The sequence below is a fragment of the Mustelus asterias genome, chromosome 7 (assembly GCF_964213995.1).
Source record: "Mustelus asterias chromosome 7, sMusAst1.hap1.1, whole genome shotgun sequence".
NCBI lineage: Eukaryota > Metazoa > Chordata > Chondrichthyes > Carcharhiniformes > Triakidae > Mustelus > Mustelus asterias.
This window is the reverse complement of record NC_135807.1, coordinates 131,738,983-131,750,161: the sequence shown is the minus strand read 5'-3', so window position 1 is coordinate 131,750,161 and position 11,179 is coordinate 131,738,983. Positions and strand designations below refer to the sequence as shown.

Genomic DNA, 11,179 nt, shown 5'->3' with positions numbered 1-11,179 from the left:
AAAAAATCCAGATCATTAATGACTGCTTTCTGTTCATTGGGAATTCCTTTGAAATATTGAACTTTTTATTTTGTAAATAATTTTGTCATTCAGTGAGGCGAAGCTCTCCTATTTCCTGCTTAATTCTGAGAAGCGCCTCAAAATCCTTTTAATTACAAAGAAAAATATTGAGTAACATTTTGGTGAAGGAATTAATCCCGCATTGAGCATCCCTACATCCCTTCACTCTTCTCCCTCATTCCATTTGCTAAGATGTAGGTGGTGTAACTGTCTTTGCTGTGGGCAGCACGGTGGCACAGTGGTTAGCACTACTGCCTCACAGCACCAAGGACCCGGGTTCAATTCCCGGCTTGGGTCACCGTCCAAGTGGAGTTTGCATGTTCTCCTCATGTCTGCGTGGGTTTCCTCTGGGTGCTCTGGTTTCCTCCCACAGTCCGAAAGGCGTGCTGGTTAGGTGCATCGGCCAAGCTAAATTCTCCCTCAGTGTATCCGAACAGGCACCAGAGTGTGGCGACTAGGGGGTTTCCACAGTAACTTCATTGCAGTGTTAATGCAAACCTACTTGTGACACTAATAAATAAGCTAATACTAAAATCATTTCTGTTTTGTAAGATCTGTCTTCACCACCCAAATAAACCCATCTGTGTGATGATATGTAATCTGGGACAGTCATTAATAATGAATGAACAAAAATTAGCCAAAAGATTACTGAACTGTGGAGAATGAATATGAAGATCTCCCCACTATCCAATTGTTTGTGGTTAATATTGGAACTGACGGTTCTCAAATGATCAATGTTTTTCATTTTTTAAGAGTCTTGTGTTTCCTGGGAAATGTTTAAGTTTCATTTATAAATTGATAGGTTAGAGGACAAATTCATTTCCCCTTTGTCAAAATTAAGGATGATAAACGTTTTTAAAAAATGCAAACACTTTGGTTATTGATATACAGTGTATATATAATATACATTAAATTGATATAATTTATAACACCATTTTCACATTTAATTCACTTGGATTATGGAAATATTTTAGTCCATTGTGATTTGCTATCGAATAGGAAATGAAAATAATATTTGGTAGAAGGCATCTGATACCATCTCAAATTCTTAAAAATTTGTTCATAGGATGTGGGCATTCATGGCTGGGCCAGCATTTATTGCCCATCTCTGAGGGCTTTTATTATTCAACCACATTGCAATGGATCTGGAGTCACATGTAGGCCAGACCGGGTAAGGATGGCAGATTTCCTTACCTAAAGGACATTCGTGAATTAAATGGGTTTTTACAACAATCGATAATGGTTTTATTGTCATCATTAGACTTTTAACTCCAGCTTTTTTTTTATTGAATTCAAATTTCACCATCTGCCATGGTGGGATTCGAACCCAGGTCCCCAGAGCATTAATATGTTCATAAGATATAGGAGCAGAATTAGGCCATTTGGCCCATTGAGACTGCTCCACCATTCAATCATGGCTGATATGCTCCTCACCCCCATTTTCCTGCCTTCTCCCCATAACCCTTCAACCCATTACCAATTAAAAATCTGTCTAACTCCTCCTTAAATTTACTCACTGTCCCAACATCCACAGCACCTTTGGGGTAGCGAATTCCACAGATTCACAACCCTTTGGGAGAAGTAGTTTCTCCTCAACTCTGTTTTAAATTTTCTACCCCTTATCTAAGACTGATCTCTCATCCTAGAATGCCCCACAGGAGGAAGCATCCGCTCCACGTCTACTTTATCCATGCCTTTTATCATCTTATCTACTTCAATTTGGTCTCCCCTCATTACCCTGAGTTTCTGGATTGCTCGTCCAGTGCCAATACCACTACGCCATTGCTTTCCCAGCTGAAAGAGTTTTTCAGAACCCTGCAAAGCCAACACAAGTCAAGTGGGTTGTAAAAACAGTCACTTTTAAAAGGCAAACCTTTGGAAACCTGACAGGAATAATTTTCAAATGATAAAAATCTGAAACTGTAACAAATTAATTCCAGAATGTACAAAGTGAGGCTTTCATATAATGAGAACTACAACTACTTTAAATGTTGTCAATATTTTAATAATATAGTAAAAGTCTAGAAATGTATTTCTGTTTCAACCAATAAACCAGTTTCAGTAGGAAATAAGTCTGTGCAATTCATGTAGTAAATCAAGAGAGGGAATGTGGATGTTGGAGCTCCTCACATTTGTTATTTGTGAATATTACTGCCCATTTTGAGGACATTTTATATATAATATAAACATTGCTCAGTTGTATGAAAAAAGAACAAAGAAAATTACAGCATAGGAACAGGCCCTTCGGCCTTCCAAGCCTGCACCGACCATGCTGTCCGTCTGAACTAAAGCCCCCCACCCTTCCAGGGACCATATCCCTCCATTCCCATCCTATTCATGTATTTGTCCAGACTTAAAAGTCACTATCGTATCTACTTCCATTACCTCCCCCGGCGGCGAGTTCCAGGCACCCACCACCCTCTGTGTAAAAAAACTTGCCTCGTACATCTCCTTTAAACCTTGCCCCTTGCACCTTAAACCTATGCCCCCTGGTAATTGACTCTTCCACCCTGGGAAAATGCTTCTGACTATCCACTCTGTCCATGCCCCTCATAATCGTGTAGACTTCTATCAGGTCAGCCCTCAACCTCCGTCATTCCAGTGAGAACAAACCAAGTTTCTCCAACCTCTCCTCATAGCTAATGCCCTCCATACCAGGCAACATTCTGGTAAATCTTTCCTGTACCCTCTCCAGAGCCTCCACATCCTTCTGATAGTGTGACGACCAGAATTGAACACTATATTCCAAGTGCGGCCTAACAAAGGTTCTATAAAGCTGCAACATAACTTGCCAATTTTTAAACTCAATGTCTTGGCCAATGAAGGCAAGCATGCTGTATGCTTCTTGACTACCTTCTCCACCTGCGTTGCCACTGTGACCTGTGTACGGGTACACCCAGATCCCTCTGCCTATCAATACTCTTAAGGGTTCTGCCATTTACTGTATATTTCCTATCTGTATTAGACCTTCCAAAATGCATTACCTCACATTTGTATGGCAACTGATTAATTTCTCACATGTAGCCTTCGAGTAATTTGAGGCTTTTCAGTCCAGTAATGAAGCAGGTTGCTTACAGAATCCCAGATTATCATGGCACTAAAGGAGACCATTGTGTCTGCACTGGCTCTCCAAACGAGCATCGTGACTTAATCCCATTCCCTTGCCTTTCCCCCATATCCTTGCACATTATTTCCATTCAAGTAATCATCAAATGCCCTCTTGAATACCTCAACTGAAACCTGCCTCCACCCCACTTTTCTTTTATTCATTTGTGGGACACGGGCATCGCTGACTGGCCAATATTTATTGTGTGGAGATGCCGGCGTTGGACTGGGGTAAACACAGTAAGAAGTTTAACAACACCAGGTTAAAGTCCAACAGGTTTATTTGGTAGCAAAAGCCACACAAGCTTTCGAGGCTCTGAGCCCCTTCTTCAGGTGAGTGGGAATTCTGTTCACAAACAGAACTTATAAGACACAGACTCAATTTACATGAATAATGGTTGGAATGCGAATACTTACAACTAATCCAGTCTTTAAGAAACAAAACAATGGGAGTGGAGAGAGCATCAAGACAGGCTAAAAAGATGTGTATTGTCTCCAGACAAGACAGCCAGTGAAACTCTGCAGGTCCACGCAACTGTGGGAGTTACAAATAGTGTGACATAAATTCTGATTCTAGGATCGCATGATAAAGACTCAGGAGGAAAAAAGCAGAAATATTTATGTGAAATAGTGTGACATAAACCCAATATCCCGGTTGAGGCCGTCCTTGTGTGTGCGGAACCTGGCTATCAGTTTCTGCTCCGCGACTCTGCGCTGTCGTGTGTCGCGAAGGCCGCCTTGGAGAACGCTTACCCGAATATCAGAGGCCGAATGCCCGTGACCGCTGAAGTGCTCCCCAACAGGAAGAGAACAGTCTTGCCTGGTGATTGTCGAGCGGTGTTCATTCATCCGTTGTCGCAGCGTCTGCATAGTTTCCCCAATGTACCATGCCTCGGGACATCCTTTCTTGCAGCGTATCAGGTAGACAACGTTGGCCGAGTTGCAAGAGTATGTACCGTGTACCTGGTGGATGGTGTTCTCACGTGAGATGATGGCATCTGTGTCGATGATCCGGCACGTCTTGCAGAGGTTGCTGTGGCAGGGTTGTGTGGTGTCTTGGTCACTGTTCTCCTGAAGGCTGGGTAGTTTGCTGCGGACAATGGTCTGTTTGAGGTTGTGCGGTTGTTTGAAGGCAAGAAGTGGGGGTGTGGGGATGGCCTTGGCGAGATGTTCGTCTTCATCAATGACATGTTGAAGGCTCCGGAGGAGATGCCGTAGCTTCTCCGCTCCGGGGAAGTACTGGACAACGAAGGGTACTCTGTCCACTGTGTCCCGTGTTTGTCTTCTGAGGAGGTCGGTGCGGTTTTTCGCTGTGGCGCGTTGGAACTGTTGATCAATGAGTCTAGCGCCATATCCTGTTCTTATGAGGGCATCTTTCAGCGTCTGGAGGTGTCTGTTGCGATCCTCCTCATCCGAGCAGATCCTGTGTATACGGAGGGCTTGTCCGTAGGGGATGGCTTCTTTAACGTGTTTAGGGTGGAAGCTGGAGAAGTGGAGCATCGTGAGGTTATCCGTGGGCTTGGGGACCAAATTTGCACCTCAATATGCCAACATCTTCATGCACAGGTTCGAACAAGACTTCTTCACCGCACGGGACCTTCAACCGGTGCTATACACTAGATACATCGATGACATTTTCTTCCTTTGGACTCATGGTGAACAATCACTGAAACAACTCTATGATGACATCAACAAGTTCCATCCCACCATCAGGCTCACCATAGACTACTCTCCGGAATCGGTTGCATTCTTGGACACGCGCATCTCCATTAAGGACGGTCACCTCAGCACCTCACTGTACCGCAAGCCCACGGATAACCTCACGATGCTCCACTTCTCCAGCTTCCACCCTAAACACGTTAAAGAAGCCATCCCCTACGGACAAGCCCTCCGTATACACAGGATCTGCTCGGATGAGGAGGATCGCAACAGACACCTCCAGACGCTGAAAGATGCCCTCATAAGAACAGGATATGGCGCTAGACTCATTGATCAACAGTTCCAACGCGCCACAGCGAAAAACCGCACCGACCTCCTCAGAAGACAAACACGGGACACAGTGGACAGAGTACCCTTCGTTGTCCAGTACTTCCCCGGAGCGGAGAAGCTACGGCATCTCCTCCGGAGCCTTCAACATGTCATTGATGAAGACGAACATCTCGCCAAGGCCATCCCCACACCCCCACTTCTTGCCTTCAAACAACCGCACAACCTCAAACAGACCATTGTCCGCAGCAAACTACCCAGCCTTCAGGAGAACAGTGACCAAGACACCACACAACCCTGCCACAGCAACCTCTGCAAGACGTGCCGGATCATCGACACAGATGCCATCATCTCACGTGAGAACACCATCCACCAGGTACACGGTACATACTCTTGCAACTCGGCCAACGTTGTCTACCTGATACGCTGCAAGAAAGGATGTCCCGAGGCATGGTACATTGGGGAAACTATGCAGACGCTGCGACAACGGATGAATGAACACCGCTCGACAATCACCAGGCAAGACTGTTCTCTTCCTGTTGGGGAGCACTTCAGCGGTCACGGGCATTCGGCCTCTGATATTCGGGTAAGCGTTCTCCAAGGCGGCCTTCGCGACACACGACAGCGCAGAGTCGCGGAGCAGAAACTGATAGCCAGGTTCCGCACACACAAGGACGGCCTCAACCGGGATATTGGGTTTATGTCACACTATTTCACATAAATATTTCTGCTTTTTTCCTCCTGAGTCTTTATCATGCGATCCTAGAATCAGAATTTATGTCACACTATTTGTAACTCCCACAGTTGCGTGGACCTGCAGAGTTTCACTGGCTGTCTTGTCTGGAGACAATACACATCTTTTTAGCCTGTCTTGATGCTCTCTCCACTCCCATTGTTTTGTTTCTTAAAGACTGGATTAGTTGTAAGTATTCGCATTCCAACCATTATTCATGTAAATTGAGTCTGTGTCTTATAAGTTCTGTTTGTGAACAGAATTCCCACTCACCTGAAGAAGGGGCTCAGAGCCTCGAAAGCTTGTGTGGCTTTTGCTACCAAATAAACCTGTTGGACTTTAACCTGGTGTTGTTAAACTTCTTACAATATTTATTGCCCATCCCTAGTTGGAAGACAGTTGAGAGTCAACCATGTTGCTGTGGATCTGGAGCCACATGTAGGCCAGACCAGGTAAGGATGGCAGATTCCCTTCCTGAAAGGACATCAGTGAACCAGACGGAATTTTATGACAATTGACAACAGTTTTGTGGTCATCAGTAGATTCTTAATTCCAGATATTTTTAATTGAATTCAAATTCCACCACCTTCCATGGCGGTGATTTGAACCCGGATTCCCAAAACATTAGCTGAGTTTCTGCATTAATAGTCTAGCAATAATACCACCTGGCCATCACCTCCCCTTCCAATCAGTGAGTTCCAGACCTGAACCACTCATGGTATGAAAAATATTTTTTGCACATCAGACATACACCCATACATTCGGATACAGATAACAGATTGTTAAGATGCACAAGATCAGATATAAGGATGCTGCCCATCTATCCAAAACTTGGTTACACTTATCAGATGGTCTGAAGTGACTGAAGCAGTACGATTGCAGTAGAAAGTAATTTTGGATTCTGTGCCAGTGCTAATCACATTTTTCAAAGGGAGTCACTTTAAGAATTTCTTCAGAAAAGGTATCAGCATTGTGGAGCACCCTACCCAGGAAAGAGAAACCGAAATGTGCAAGATCATATAGACTCTGTAAAACCTGACTTCTGAACATGAGAATGCGCGGCAAATAGTATTAGAATTAAGGAAGAGAAAAAAAAAAGTTTTGAAAGAGACTATACCACAGATGAACTGAGGGAGAGCTAAATGAAAGTTTTGAGTTTTAAGATGGACTATCATGATATCGAGTTCTGCTTAAGCATGGACTCGTTGAAATTGCTCCCCCCCCCACCCCCCCCCCACTTCTCCCCCCACCCCCTCGCCCCCAGTAGCAGAGACAGAGGCTGGAATTCTCCAGTCTCACACACCCCACTACCGCTGCCAACGAGAATGGAGAATTTGGCGCTCAGCCAAATCACCATTCACAGCAGCGGGACCGGAGAATCCCAGCTGCGGGCGAGGTCAGAGAGTTCCAGCCTGAGTCTTACATTATCTAGTAGTGCAGTAAACCTACTAAGATGATTGAAACCCTTTAAATTTGCAATTGGAGCGTTAAAACTGCTGATTACTTATTAAATATAATTTTATTATTTTACTGGGATATTAATTGTTGAAGATTTAATGGAGATAACATCCTGAGCAAATATGGTGCAGCCTAACATGTGACAGCTATCTTGGGCTGCGTTTTATGTTCCCACATTGGTGTCTCAAAAGGTGGTTTGAGATGTAAATCCAGCAGATAGCTTTCCCTACCAGCCTGCCCTGACCTGAATAATATTTGTCGGGGGCAGGGTAGGCCTTAGGTGGCCCATTAAGGGCCTCATCCTGCCCCGATGGTATTTCACCTGCAGCAGGGGAAGCCAACCCTATATGGGAAGCCCAGGAGTTTTAGCTGCATATGCTAGTGATTTATAATTATAGAATCCTTACAGTGCAGAAGAGGCCATTCTGCCCATCGAGTCGGCACCGACCCTCTGAAAGAGCACCCTACCCAGGCCCAAACCCCTGCCCTAACCCCGTAACCCTGCGCATTGATCATGGCCAATCCATCTAACCTGCACATCTTGGACACTAAGGGGCAATTTAGCATGGCCAATCCACCTAACCTGCACATCTTTGGACTGTGAGAGGAAACCCACGCAGACATGGGGAGAACATGCAAACTCCGCACAGACAGACACTCACCCGAGGTCAGAATTGTACCCGGGTCACTGGTGTGGTGAGACAGCAGTGCTAACCACTGTGCCACCGTGCCATCCCAGCTGATGTAGAGAGATAACTCTCACTTATAGAGAAGAACTGTTGGCATGGGGAGCAGCAATGTCACATTGATAGCGGCATGACGGCACAGGGTTAGCACTGCAGTGTCACAGTGCCAGGGACCCAGGTTCGATTCTGGCCTTGGGTCACTGTCTGTGTGGAGTTTGCGCATTCTCTCTGCATCTCCGTGGGCTTCCTCCGGGTGCTCTGGTTTCCTCCCACACTCCAAAGATATGCGGTACAAGTTGATTGGCCAAGCTAAATTGCCCCTTAGTGTCAGGGGGTCAGCAGAGTAAATAGGTGGGGTTATGGGGATAGGGCCTGGGTGGGATTGTGGTTGGTGCAGGCTCGATGGGCTCCTTCTGCATTTATGATTCTATGGTTCTAAGCAGAGAGTGTAATAGGATATAGTAAGTTATTTTGGGGTGGTTGAAGCAGATTGGCAAGATCACTAATTGTAATGTATTTCCTGTCTTCAGCCCTTCTTTGCCTGCCCTTGACTGGCAGTTGCCATTCCATTCAGGACCATATGAGCTTGAGATCGAAGTGCAGCCAAAATCACACCATCGAGCACATTACGAGACAGAAGGCAGTAGAGGAGCTGTAAAAGCATCTGGTGGGGGACACCCTATTGTGCAGGTTTGAATGCTATATAAATACATCCTTTTTTCTTTCAGATTGTGAATGATCTCCACTCTGTTAGCTCATAAAGCACTTTTTCTTAGTCTAAGAGAATGTGTGGACTACGTGCCTTTGGTGCGTTAACAATTCCATTTTTGGAAGCAACCTGTGTTTTGATCTGAATTCTTTCTGGAGGTGTGGAGTATAAAAATGGGGAAGTCTTACTAAAACTATACAAGACGCCAATTAGACCACACCTGGAATACTGTGAACCATTTTGATCTCTCAGGAAAGGTATACTGCCATTGGAAGGTTCAGAGAAGGTTCACTAGGTTGATCCAGTTATGGAGGGATTTTAATATGAAGAGAATAAGTTGTACTCATTGAAGTTCAGAAGAATGAGAGGCAACCTTATTGAGATGTATAAGATTCCTAGGGGGCTTAACAGGGTCAATCCTGAGAGGTTGTTTCTCCTTGTGGGAGAGTCTAGCACCAGAGGGCATAATCTCCGAGTAAGGGGGTTACCCATTTAAAACATAGATGAGGAGGATTTCTTCTCTCAGAGGGAAGTGAATCTGTGGAATTCTTTACCGCAGAGAGCTGTAGAGGCTGGGTCATTCAGTATGTTCAAGGCTGAGATAGACAGATTTTTAATCAGTAAGGGAATCGAGGGTTATGCGGATAAGACGGGAAAGTGAAGTTGAGGATTATCATATCAGATCAGCCATGATTGCCTTGAATGGCGGAGAAAATTTGATGGGCCGAATGGCCTACTTCTGCTCCCACATCTTATGGCCCTATATTGAGATAAGGTCATTATTGATTGCCCAAACTTAGTTGGCCTGAGAACATGGTGATGGGCTGGCTGTGTGAACCACTGTCAATGGTTTTATGCAACCGAGGACTTGTCAGGCCACTTCAGAGGGCAGTTAGGATTCAGTCACAGTGGCATGGGATTGGAGTCACATATGGGCCAGGAAATGGCAGCAGGTTTCCTTCCCGAAGTAGGATATATATCCCTGAGAAAACAGACATTAAGCAGATAGCACAGCAGAATGAGCTGATGATCAGTGTCAGGATGTTAAAGATGGAATACAAACAGGAAGAGCTGGAAAAACTCAACAGGTCCACCAGCATCTGTGGAGGGAGAAACAGAGTTAACATTTTGAGTCCAATATAACTCTTCTTCAGAACTGAAGAGAGGCAGACATGTGATGGTTTTTTACTTCTGTTAAAAATGGGGAGGGTCAGGTGGAGCAGAAAGGACACGGATAGGTTAGAGGGCAGGGGAGATGAAATTATAATGATGTTATGGAACAAAAGGCAAAGAAAGTGGGAATGGTAGTAAAGGAACAGTGCATTGATCCAGATAGGTGTTAATAGCAGAATAAAGGTCAGTGCTGTCTGAAAGCAAAATAGCAGAATGCATTAATGGCAGGATAAAGGTCAGTGCTGCCTGAAAACAAAGTAGCAGAATATGTTAATGGCAGGATAATGGTCAGTGCTGCCTGAAAGCAAACACATGAGAACAGCTTATAGTCTGGAAGCGGGGGAACGTGCAAGATGGAGGAGAGAGTTAATGGTCTGAAGTTGTTGAACTCAGTGTTGACTCCAGAAGGCTGTAATGTGGCGAAATGGAAGAATGAGGTGCTGTTCCTCCAGTTTGCATTGGGCTTCTCTGGAACATAGCAACAGGCCGAGGACAGAAATGTGAGCACGAGAGCAAAGTGGTAGCAAGGAGAAAATCTAGTGAGGGTGGAAATTGGAGGGAGAAGGTGCTGAGTAAATTAACAGCTAAGCATTACTCTTTCTTTAACACTAACCTGCTCAGGGTATGGTCAGGCCCCTCCTGAAATATCACATTCAAGTCTGGACACTGCACCTGAGGAAGAGAACTGTATCTTGGCTTTGGAGGGGATACAGTGTAGATTCACTGGGATGACACCAGGGATTTTAAGTTTTGGTTATGAGGGCAGTTGAATAAACTTGGGCTCTATTCTCTTGTCTTTTGAAGGCTGAGAGGTGATTAAATTGCAGTGTTTAAAATGATTCAATAGGAGAGATGGTGGTGGCATGTTACAGTTCACTCGGAGAGTCTGAGTTACTGTGGCAGCATACACACTGCAGTGTGGAACTCTGAATAGTGATGGCAGAGGCTATACCATTCTTTCCATCAACTAGCTGACCAGCAATCTTTCCTGCCCTTATCTCCTGCCACTGATGTGTGAGAAGCATTTGCAAGGTTGATACTTAACCTGTTTGGCCATGTTATGAATGCATCTTCCTTGACCATTAAGTCCTGAGGTGGGACTTCAACCTACAGCTTCTGGCACAGAGACAGGGACATTACCCACTGCATCACAAGACTTTGATTTGATTTGATTTATTATTGTCACATATATTAGTATACAGTGAAAAGTATTGTTTCTTGCACGCTATACAGACAAGGCATATCGTTCATAGAGAAGGAAAGGAGAGA

The 11,179-nt window shown here is 44.8% G+C and overlaps 1 protein-coding gene across 4 annotated transcripts in view; it reads left to right on the top strand.

The window, feature by feature from the left end:
* nfatc1 (nuclear factor of activated T cells 1) overlaps positions 1 to 11,179 on the top strand; it is a 300,700-nt gene that overhangs the window by 30,773 nt on the left and 258,748 nt on the right. For all 4 annotated transcript variants that reach the window (XM_078216846.1, XM_078216844.1, XM_078216845.1 and 1 more), the window contains exon 3: positions 8,559 to 8,718. In XM_078216846.1, the coding sequence (XP_078072972.1) occupies positions 8,559 to 8,718 (160 nt within the window). The remainder of the gene's footprint in view (positions 1 to 8,558; positions 8,719 to 11,179) is intronic.